This window comes from Rhinoraja longicauda, chromosome 35, assembly GCF_053455715.1.
Source record: "Rhinoraja longicauda isolate Sanriku21f chromosome 35, sRhiLon1.1, whole genome shotgun sequence".
NCBI classification, from domain to species: domain Eukaryota; kingdom Metazoa; phylum Chordata; class Chondrichthyes; order Rajiformes; family Arhynchobatidae; genus Rhinoraja; species Rhinoraja longicauda.
The window spans coordinates 7,813,819-7,826,036 of NC_135987.1; the positions used below are offsets into that span (position 1 = coordinate 7,813,819).

Sequence of the window (12,218 nt, forward strand, 5' to 3'; positions counted from 1 at the left end):
GATAAGGGGGAAGTCTTTTAGGACCGAGATGAGAAAGTTATTTTTCACACAGAGAGTGGTGAATCTGTGGAATTCTCTGCCACAGAAGGTAGTTGAGGCCAGTTCATTGGCTATATTTAAGAGGGAGTTAGATGTGGCCCTTGTGGCTAAAGGGATCAGGGGGTGTGGAGAGAAGGCAGGTACGGGATACTGAGTTGGATGATCAGCCATGATCATATTGAATGGCGGTGCAGGCTCGAAGGGCCCAATGGCCTACTCCTGCACCTATTTTCTATGTTTCTACCCCTATGCCCACACCTCACCAGGTTCCAAGCCTACCATGACATTGAGTTCTTCTTTGGTTGCCTCTGCTTCCGGGCATTTTTCTCTGGTAACGAGCCCTCGCTGCCCCGTACCCAACATCCTCCCTCTTCATCGACACTCCTCCCAGCCGGCCTTCTACCCTCTCTGGACCTTATTATTGCCAACTGCACTGCTAGTGTATCATCAACCATCTTAACTCCTCCAGTCCCCTTGACCACTCCAATCTCACCCACTCTGAACGTACAGCCCATATTATGAGTCTGAAGAAGGGTCCCGAACCGAAGGGTCTCCAAAGATGCTGCCTGACCCGCTAGTTACTCCAACACTTTGGTCATAAGTGATGGGAGCAGAATTAGGCCATTCGGCCCATCATGTCTACATTGCCATTCAATCATGGCTGATCTATCTCTCCCTCCCAACCCCATTCTCCTGCCTTCTCCCCATAACCTCTGACACCCGTATTAATCAGGAATCCATCTATCTCTACCTTAAATATATCCACTGACTTTGCCTCCACAGCCTTCTGTGGCAAAGAATTCCACAGTTTCACCACCCTCTGACCAAAGAAATTCCTCCCCATCTCCTCCTCAAAGAACGTTCTTTAATTCTGAGGCGATGACCTCGAGAGCTAGACTCTCCCACTAGTGGAAACATCCTCTCCTTTGTGTCTTATTTTGCGACCTGTGGTTCCTGCTGTGATTGTCCGGAAAAGTGCACCCTGACTGTTTCTCGTGCACCCTCGTTCAAACTGACCAGCCCTAATGTTTGGCTCAGCCTTGATATTATAACCTGCGTGTTGCCTGTTTCTCCTCAGTGGTCCTTGGAGGATTAAAAGATTCAATTAAAGACATCAGAAGATGCAGGCGCTTGCTAATTATTGCCTGTGGAACCAGTTACCATTCTGGACTGGCGGTAAGTTTTCATTGATATCTTTAGAGTCTTAAAGTTGGAACAAATATCAAAAGTTCTAATTCAAGTTTTGCTGAGATCAAACCTCAACTTTATTTACGGAATAGTTTATTTTCTGTTTGATCTCTGCCTGCATTGCTATTTCTATTTTATCATAGTTATACAGTGTGGAAACAGGCCCTTCAATGGTGTTTACCTGAGCAAGTGCCTTTCGCTTGCGTTTGGCCCATATCCCTGCAAATGTTTACTGTCCATGTACATGAGTAAATGTGATTGGAACATAGTAATTTATCAAAATGCAACACCTTGCACTTGTCTGAGTTAAATTCTAGTCAAGTCAAGTCAAGTTTATTTGTCACATACACATACACGATGTGCAGTGAAATGAAAGTGGCAATGCCTGCGGATTGTGCACAAAAAAGAATTACAGTTACAGCATATAAATAAAGTTAATAAAGTTATATAGAGAAGACAAAATTTAGTCCCTGCAGTTATAATAGTTAACAGTCCTGATGGCCTGTGGGAAGAAACTCCGTCTCATCCTCTCCGTTTTCACAGCGTGACAGCGGAGGCGTTTGCCTGACCGTAACATCTGGAACAGTCCGTTACTGGGGTGGTAGGGGTCCCTCATGATCTTGCTTGCTCTTGATCTGCACCTCCTGATGTATAGGTCCTGCAGGGGGGCGAGTGTAGTTCCCATGGTGCGTTCTGCCGAATGCACTACTCTCTGCAGGGCCATCCTGTCCTGGGCAGAGCTGTTCCCAAACCAGACTGTGATGTTGCCGGACAGGATGCTCTCTACAGCCTGCCATTCCTTAGCTCACTTCCTCAATTGATCTAAATCCTGTTGTAATCTTCGATAATCTTCTCCATTGTCCAGTCTACCCACCAATTTTATTATCATCTGCAGACTTACTAACCATGCCAACTACCTATCATCCAGATTGTTAGCTTGGATGGTAAGCGACAGTGGACTTAACATCGATCCATGTGGCACACCGCTGGTCACAGACCTCCAATCTGAATAACAACCCTCTACTCCCACCCTCAAACCTCTACCACCAAGCCAGTGCAGTAGCTCATGTGATCTCACCTGATGGACAAGCCTGCAGACATAGAAACATAGAAAATAGGTGCAGGAGTAGGTCATTCGGCCCTTCGAGCCTGCACCGCCATTCAATATGATCATGGCTGATCATCCAACTCAGTACCCTGAACCTGCCTTCTCTCCATACCCCCTGATCCTTTTAGCCACAAGGGCCACATCTAACTCCCTCTTGAATATAGCAAATGAACTGGCCTCAACTACCTTCTGTGGCAGAGAATTCCACAGATTCACCACTCTCTGTGTGAAAAAAAACTTTCTCATCTCGGTCCTAAAAGACTTCCCCCTTATCCTTAAACTGTGACCCCTTGTTCTGGACTTCCCCAACATCGGGAAAAATCTTCCTGCATCTAGCCTGTCCAACCCCTTAAGAATTTTGTACGTTTCTATAAGATCCCCCCTCAATCTTCTAAATTCCAGCGAGTACAAGCCGAATTCCAGCGAGTACAAGACGTGCAGGTATGTAGGTAAATTGGCCTGGTAAAGGAAAAAATGGTCCCTGGTGTGTGTGGGGTAGTGTTAATGTGTGGGGATCGCTGGTCGGCGTGGTTCCGGTGGGCCGAAGGGCCTGTTGCCACAAAGTATCTCTAAACGAAACTACCATGTGGGACCTTGTGCAAGCCCTTGCTGAAATCTCTGTAGATAACACAAGCCATCATGCCCTGATCAATATTCTTTATCACCTCGTGAAAAAAAGTCAATCGTGATTGTGAGCCACTACTTTCCTTGCATAAGCCATGCTGACTGTCCCTAATAGTCCTTGCCTTTTCCAAATGTTGGTCGATCCTGTACTTCAGAATCCTTTCCAGTAGCTTTCCCACCACTGATGTTATCATATCATATCATATCATATATATACAGCCGGAAACAGGCCTTTTCGGCCCTCCAAGTCCGTGCCGCCCAGCGATCTCCGCACATTAACACTATCCTACACCCACTAGGGACAATTTTTACATTTACCCAGCCAATTAACCTACATACCTGTACGTCTTTGGAGTGTGGGAGGAAACCGAAGATCTCAGACTGACGAGCACAATATTAATCACCGTCCAGATCTCTGGTACCTCACTTGTGGCCAAAGATGATGCAAATATCCTAGCCAGGGCTCTGGAAATTTCTTCCCTTGTTTCTAAGTCAAGTCAAGTCAATTGTTGAAACTCAACGAGTTTATTGTCATGTGCATAAGTACGACAAGGTACAGATCCAATGAAGGCCTTGTATGCAACAGCATCACCGGCACAATATCCTAGGCTATGCCCTGACTCTATACATTGTTTGTGGCCCATGTTGACTACCTGTTGCCCAGGTAAGTGTTGCCCAGCCTTCGTGACAGTGTGCGCAGGACGTAGTTGAGAGTCGGACAGTTACTGTTTGACTGCTATTAGCGTAGGATGGCCAACGTCTGAGACAACTAAAAACTGGAGTGGCTGAAATAAAACCAGTAAATCCCTAAAATACTCAGCCGGTCAGGCAGCATCCGTGGAGAAGAGGTGGTGGGTGGGTGAAGAAGTGGTTGGTGGGTGGGGAAAGAGGAGAATGGGGAAGGGTCGGGGTTGGTGAGTGGAATGTGGGAGAGTGGTTCACAAGTTCACAAGTTGTAGAATTAGGCCATTCGGACAATAGACAATAGGTGCAGGAGGAGGCCATTCGGCCCTTCGAGCCAGCACCGCCTTTCAATGTGATCATGGCTGATCATTCTCAATCAGTACCCCATTCCTGCCTTCTCCCCATACCCCCTGACTCCGCTATCCTTAAGTGCTCTATCTAACACTCTCTTGAATGCATTCAGAGAATTGGCCTCCACTGCCTTCTGAGGCAGAGAATTCCACAGATTCACAACTCTCTGACTGAAAAAGTTTTTCCTCATCTCAGTTCTAAATGGCCTACCCCTTATTCTTAAACTGTGGCCCCTTGTTCTGGACTCCCCCAACATTGGGAACATGTTTCCTGCCTCTAACGTGTCCAACCCCTTAATAATCTTATACGTTTCGATAAGATCTCCTCTCATCCTTCTAAGTTCCAGTGTATACAAGCCCAGTCGCTCCAGTCTTTCAACATATGACAGTCCCGCCATTCCGGGAATTAACCTAGTAAACCTACGCTGCACGCCCTCAATAGCAAGAAGGTCCATCGAGTCTGCTCCGCCATCCAATCATGGCTGATCCCTGCCTCCTAATCCCATTTCCCGCCTTCTCCCCATCACCCTTGACACCCGTTCTAATCAAGAATTTGTCTATCTCTGCCTTAAAAATATGTACTGACTTGGCCTCCACAGCCCTCTGCGGCAATGAGTTCCACAGATTAGCTACTGTGTTCATTGTCTATATTTAAGAGGGAGTTAGATGTGGCCCTTGTGGCTAAAGGGATCGGGGTATGGAGAGAAGGCAGGTACAGGATACTGAGTTGGATGATCAGCCATGATCATATTGAATGGCGGTGCAGGTTCGAAGGGCCGAATGGCCTACTCCTGCACTTATTTTCTATGTTTCTATGTGGGTCAGTAGATGGGGAAGGGTTGGGTTGATGGGTGGAATGTGGGTGAGTAGGTGGGGAATCGGTTGGCGGGCAGGGAAAGGATTGGGTTGTGTGTGGTTGGGTGTGTGGAGGTAGGGGACTAAGATTGGGGGTAATAGAAGAAGGTAAACAAAGGAAAAAGAGTTTGAGTGCAAGTGTCAGGAAGTTATGGTGTAGGAAGGAACTACACTGAGGATAGACACAAAATGCGGGAGCAACTCAGCATATCTGGATAGAAGGAATGGGTGACGTTTCTGGCGCGAAGAAGAGTCAGGAAGTCATGATGCACCACTATAAAATGTTGGTCATGCCTCATTTGGAGTAGTGTGTGTAATTCAGGTCACCCCTTCTTCAGACTGATGTCAGGGGGGTGGGACAAAGGAAGGAGTTTGAGTAGGCATATTTGGTACAGACATCATGGGCCGAAGGGCCTGCTTGTGTCTTATACTGTGCTGTAGTATTTTCTAAAAGTGGGTCTGATCTTCAGAGAGGGCATGCCTGGCCCTGGCTACACGCATGTGTTCATATGTTAACGGCTAATCTATTGCCGTTCCCGATCTGGAGTCTGTCTCTCACAGCTGTTGTCTAATGGTGACAAATTGTCTTCCGATTGAGAGAGGCTGGGTGGGGAGGTGTTTCACGCTGAACTGTGCTTTTTTCCACGCCTCATTAACCCCGTTTGATCATAATGAGGCAATTATCTCTCCAGAAATTGAATTCATATGTAAATGGAGGGCACTGTCAGACCCTGCATCGTTGGTGGTTCCCCCCTACAGTCCTGCACCTCCCCAGACTCCCACCCACCGCCCCGGAGTTTGCAGCGGGATAGTTGTGCCTCTGTGTTTCCACGCTTGGCCTCTTGGCTGCTTATTTACACTGCAAGTTGCCCTGCAGCTTCGGTTGAAATTGGCCCGTTGCTTTTTCGTCCAATTCCCCAGTGTAATACAACTCCTGTTCACTTGTAACATGAGAAATCATTCAGTGCATCAGGAGGTTGTTTTTTTTTACTTGGCAAAAACTGTGGGGGATATTTGGGAAGACCTTGTCTTGCTACCTTTTTGTGCAGTCGTCTTTCTTTTAAAATAGTTACGTGTAATTTATGTACGATTTATTTTTTGTGTGTTTGTCTGTGAGTCGATGTCTTTTTTTTTTGTTGGAAATCTTATACGCAATTTTGCACATTTTGTTTTAGTGTTGGTCAGTCTCTCGGTGTCTGAGGTTTCCATTCTAATCGCACCTCACCGTAGTTGTGCACACAACGATAAACTTGACTTGACATTGGTTGACTTGCATCCAGGTTTCTATCCTAACCATCAACTGTATTTGTGGCTTTTCCTAAGAAGCACTGTGCCAACTTCCCAGAGAGAGAGAGAGAGAGAGAGAGAGAGAGAGAGAGAGAGAGAGAGAGAGAGAGAGAGAGAGCTAGCAGGGAGGGGGGAGGAAGACTGAGGGGGGAGTGTGTGAGAGACAGAATGGGGGGGAGACCGAGGGGCGGGGGGAGAGAGACGGGGGGGTGGGGGATGGGAGAGACAGAGACAGAGGGGGGGAAAGAGAGAGAGAGACGGGGGCGATGGGAGAGAGGGGGGATGGGAGAGAGCGACAGAGGGGGAAGGAGGGAGAGAGACAGAGGGAGCGGGGGGGTGAGACAATAGACAATGGACAATAGGTGCAGGAGGAGGCCATTCGGTCCTTCGAGCCAGCACCGCCATTCAATGTGATCATGGCTGATCACTCTCAATCAGTACCCCGTTCCTGCCTTCTCCCCATACCCCCTGACTCCGCTATCCTTAAGAGCTCTATCTAGCTCTCTCTTGAATGGGGGATGGGAGAGAGGGGGGGATGAGAGAGAGACCGAGACAGAGGGGGGTGGGTGTGAGAGACAGAAGGGGGGGAGGGGAGGGGAGCCAGACAGAGGGGGAGGGAGGGAGACAGGGGGGGGGGATGGGAGAGGAGGGGGGTGAAAGAGAGACAGACGGGGGGGGGGGGGGGGAGAGAGAGACAGAGGGGGAGAGAGAGAGACACACAGACAGTGGCCAATCCCCAAGAGCTCAACTATCCAAGGCACTGTCACTGACAAAAAACAGATGCTGTAAACCTTATATTAAAAAACAAACAAACAATACCGGAAACACTCAACAGTTCAAGCAGCCTTTGTGGATAGAGAAACAGAGCTGGCATTTCAGATCAATGCTCTTTCTTCAGAACTGGAGAAGGATCACCGGCCTGAAACATTAACCCTGTTTCTCTCTCCACAGATGCCGCCTGGCCTGCTGAGTGCTTCCAGTATTGTGTTGTTTTTTTCTTCTTTTTGGACTCTGGTAACCAGCCCACTGCCAGCAGGTTGGGCTGCACTGGTGTTGGGAGAAACAAAGGGTTAGTGGGCCAGGCCAATTAACCTTGCTTTAGGGCAGAGGCAATTTATTAAGAAGTACTAAAGCAGGGAGAAGGAGTTGGGGTGGTGGAGGAGAGGAAGGGCATCGGTGGATGGGAGCTAGATACTTGTTCACAAATTACTGGAATTAAAGAAAGCAGTGATGACCAACCTCTGGTAGTCTTGCACCATTGCCCCTTGTGCAGGGCCGTTTTTACAGCATTATGGGCCCCCGGGCAAAGCAGTGTACTGGGGCCCCTACCGTTACTCTCCCCCACCCCCCTTTCCCCCCCCTGTCGTGCCGGCGAAAAGCACTTACCGAAAAGCACTTAGCGATGGACTTAGGGTGCTACATTGTTGTGAAAAACACTTACAGATCGCTGTGAGAAGCACTTAGGGATGGAAAAGCAAAGCACTTAGGGAGCTAATTGTTGCGAAACAGAACGCTGTGAGAAGCACTTAGGGGCCGAAAATGTTGCGAAAAAAGCACTTATTGAACCTACATTTTTAAAGTAGTATTTATTTATTGCAAGTCACTTAACATACACAGATCAGCATGGGGCCCCTATGCTCGTGGGGCCCCGGGCAAGTGCCCATCAGGCCCATGCGTTAAGACGGCCCTGCCCTTGTGTCAGAATAGAGAATGTGATCTCCCATGGACTGCAGGGTAGGAACGATTTGGAAGTGAAATAGGGTGTTCGATGCCCCTGTATGGAGACTATATGTTCTCCATGTGACCGTGTGGGTTTTCTCCGGGTGCTCCGGTTTCCTCCCACATTCCAAAAGCGTGCAGGTTTGTACAGTTTACATGCATTGTGCGCAGTTTTGGTCTTCTAATTTGAGGAAGGACATTCTTGCTATTGAGGGAGTACAGCGTCGGTTCGCCAGGTTAATTCCCGGGATGGCGGGACTGACATGTGATGAAAGACTGTGTCGACTGGGCTTGTACTCACTGGAATTTAGAAGGATGAGAGGGGGATCTTATAGAAACATATAAAATTCTTAAAGGACTGGATAGGCTAGATCCGGGGAAAATGTTCCCGATGTTGGGGGAGTCCAGAACCAGGGGTCACAGTTTAAGAATAAGGGGTAGGCCATTTAGGACTAAGATGAAGAAAAAAAAATTCACCCAGAGAGTTGTGAATCTGTGGAATTCTCTGCCACAGAAGGCAGTGGTGGCCAATTCACTGGATGTTTTCAAGAGAGAGTTAGATATAGCTCTTAGGGCTGATGGAATCAAGGGATTTGGGGAGAAAGCAGGAATGGGGCACCGATTTTGGATGATCAGTCATGATCATATTGAATGGCGGTGCTGGCTCGACCCGAAACGTCACCCATTCCTTCTCTCCTGAGATGCTGCCTGACCTGCTGAGTTACTCCAGCATTTTGTGAATAAATACCTTTGATTTGTACCAGCATCTGCAGTTAATTTCTTACACATCTTTTGACACGTAGCCACTGGTGGAGTGTAGCAAGGTGCTGTGTCTTGCTAAACTCCTATGAAAAGCAGGAGACCATTAGTTTTGGTGATCTTGTATAATGGGAGGGAGGAGAACCCAACTACTCCAACTGAAGGGGTAAGAGGCTTGGGTCTAATGCCACCTATGAAAGCTCCTCTAGCAGTAAGGAACTCACTCAGTATTTCACTGACACTCCATGTTATGTGCTCCCAAAACGTCTCGACCCAAAACGTCACCCATTCTATCCAGAGATGCTGTCTGTCCCGCTGAGTTATTCCACCATTTTGTGTCTATCTTCGATGTAAACCAGCATCTCCAGTTCCTTCCTACACCCAAGGTCCCTGTTCATGTTCACTGATGCTGAATGTGCATTTGACGGGAAGGACACAAAGTGCTGGAGTAACTCTTTATTTAGTGGATCTCGGTTGGCATGGGCGAGTTGGGCTGGAGGACCTGTTTCGGCGTTTATGACTTTACAACTCTACGGCATCCACGTCTGATATTTTCACCACGTTTAAAAGACATTCCATTTTCCCTTCTTCTTGTTGGAGTTGAGCTGATTTCCGCCTGTTCCCTGATTCCTCCTGCAGACCCGGCAAATCCTCGAGGAGCTGACCGAGCTGCCGGTCATGGTGGAACTCTCCAGCGATTTCCTGGATCGCAGTACGCCCGTCTTCCGAGATGATGTCTGCATTTTCCTCAGCCAGTCAGGTACGGTGAAATATGTTTCTCGATGCAAGATTATTTGCCCTGCTGTGAAACAGCACCAGCATTTGTTGGGACAGGCAGCATCTCTGGAGAAAAGGAATAGGTGACATTTCAGGTCGAGACCCTTCTTCAGACTCTGAAGTCTGAAGAAAGGTCTCGACCCGAAGCATCACCTATTCCTTTTCTCCAGAAATACTGCCCGACCCGCTGAGTTACTTCAGCATTTTGTGTCTATCTTCAGCGTAAACCAGTATCTGCACTTCCTGCACTTTCTTCCTTATCATTTAAATCTAATGATGTTCAGTTTGGTGGATATTAACACAAGTGAGCTCCTTTTCCGAATATCAAACTTAATGGCCAGGTAGCCTGGAGTATAAGCGTTTAGACTAGTCTAAAGAAGAGTCTCGACCCAAAATGTCACTTATTCCTTTTCTCCAGAGATGCTGCCTGACCCGCTGAGTTGTTCCAGCATTTTGTGTCTCTCTTCAGTACAAACTAGCATCTCCTTCCCACATCAACATTTATTGGCGAGTCAGGATACCCCTGAGGAAATGATGGAGAACCAACATGAACTGTGTTGGTTCATTCATCCTGGTTACCCGAGGGGCTTGCTAATTTCTTTAGCCAGAGAGCGGTGAATCTGTGGAGTTCATTGCCAAAGATGGAGGCCAAGATATTGGGTATTTTGAGAGCGGAGATTAATAGGTTTAGATTTAGAGATACAGCGCGGAAACAGGCCCTTCGGCCCACCAAGTCCGCGCCGCCCAGCGATCCCCGCACATTAACACTATCCTACACACACTAGGGACAATTTTTTAAAACATTTACACAGTCAATTAAGACAGTGTGGGAGGAAACCGAAGATCTCGGAGAAAACCCACGCAGGTCACGGGGAGAACGTACAAACTCCGTACAGACGGCACCCATAGTCAGGATCGAACCTGAGTCTCCGGCGCTGCATTCGCTGTAAGGCAGCAACTCTACCGCTGCCCCATCTCCCCCATCTCCACTAAAGGACCATTGATGCAGAGTGGGGCGTTCTCTGTTTCCTGAACAGCTCCTTTGTTTTTGCCCACATTTAGGGAGAGATTGTCTTGACACCAATGTACTAAGCCAGTGAGTTTGGTGCCGGTTTTGTCCAACAGCTTCATGTTGGAGGATGAACAAAAGGTGAAAATGTGGATAGACACCAAAAGCCGGAGTAACTCAGCGGGTCAGGCATCATCTCTGGAGAAAAGGAATAGGCGACATTTTGGGTCGAGACCCTTCTTCAGACTAAAGAATGTCTGAAGAAAGGTCTTGACCTGAAATGTCACCTATTCGTTTTCTCCAGAGATGCTGCCTGACCCTTTGCGTTACCCTGGCCTTTTGTGTCTATCTTTGGTTTAAACCAGCATCTGCAGTTCAATTTCTACGCAGGAGAAAGTGTGGGCTTGGTCTACAGGATGGCAGAGAGTGCGAGCTGTTTCCTAAAGTCTGCTGTCTCCAAGCCTCAGTTTCTGCAACAGCATCTCATTTCCTAACCACCCACCACATCAAAACACTTCTAAAATGCCGACAGTGACCTTAAACCATCGTGCCATTGGATTACTTACCAACCTTATCAAAACCTCGTTATTATTTTAATATTAGTATCAGATCTTCCTCTTGGTCTGTTCGAATAAAAAAGGGCATCGCTTTCCCTGGCCTCCAGCATCCCTCGCTCCGGTATAGTTGTAATGGCTTTTGTGTGTGCGTCTGAATGCGTGCCTGTATGGCAGTGGAGGACCACTGGCGGTTTAGAAGGCGCGCTATCTGCCGAATGTTCGTGCAGTGTTTGTGCACAGAGGGACACTCACTCTCCACAAACCACCTGATCCAAATAAATACAAACCCTGTACAAACATATTTTAAGAAGCAGCTGCTGTTCTCCAGTACTGCTGACAGCACTCTGCTATAGTAAAGGTCACGGCAGTAGTGCAGAGGCAGAATGCTAGCCTGTGTTAATGTGCCTTAGGCCACGTAACTTTAACCCAACCGTTAACAAGGTCAACTGACAGTGGGCCTGTTGAATGAGACCTCAGTGCTCCACTGTGCAGGAAGGAACTGCAGATGATGGTTTAAACCGAAGACAGACATAAAAAGCCGGAGTAACTCAGCAGGACGGGCAGCATCTCCGGAGAGAAGGAATGGGTGACGTTTCGGGTCTTTAGACTCCTTCTGTTTGGACTACATCAGGATCGGCTAATTATTTGAAATTAAATGGCGATGAAGCATGGTAATCGGGTACAGGATGTCTCTAGGCCTGTATTCTCTTGCATTTTGACCGATTGTATAAATCAATCCTGTGCAGGAAGGAACTGCAGATGCTGGTTTATACTGAAACATCCTCGGTATCTTCACGCTGAAGAAGGGTCCTAACCCGAATCATCACCCATCCTTTTCCCCCAGAGATTTGCCTGGCCCGCTGAGTTACACCAGCACGTTGTGTCCATTATCAACCTGTTCTTTGTCAATGTTGGACGTAATGTGTTTCCTTCATGACGTTTTATTTTTACATTTTGGTCTGGGGTTTTTTTTGGCTACATTTCTATCAAGGGTTTAGTCTGATGAATCTCGTACCTGCTTCTGTCATGTGCCAACGTAGCTGATAAATCTCGGCTGCGGTTAGGGTTGCCAATGTCGTGGTTACCGGTGTTCAAAACGAAGCAGATGACACGGAGAATTCTTCAAGAAGTTAAAAGCCTTTATTTGCAAACAACGGCTGGAACAATCAGGATGTCAACCATCTGACTGCCCACTTAGTACACCGGGCAGCCTATTTTTATAGGATTATTCTAAACCTTATCTCCTTTGCATTACCTCATAC

General features: G+C 47.6%; 1 protein-coding gene across 3 annotated transcripts in view; it reads left to right on the forward strand.

Moving 5' to 3' along the window:
• Positions 1-12,218, forward strand: part of LOC144610072 (glutamine--fructose-6-phosphate aminotransferase [isomerizing] 1-like) — a 92,857-nt gene that overhangs the window by 57,674 nt on the left and 22,965 nt on the right. For all 3 annotated transcript variants that reach the window (XM_078428593.1, XM_078428595.1, XM_078428594.1), the window contains exons 12-13: positions 1,118-1,215; positions 9,253-9,373. In XM_078428593.1, coding sequence (XP_078284719.1) covers positions 1,118-1,215; positions 9,253-9,373 — 219 coding nt within the window. The remainder of the gene's footprint in view (positions 1-1,117; positions 1,216-9,252; positions 9,374-12,218) is intronic.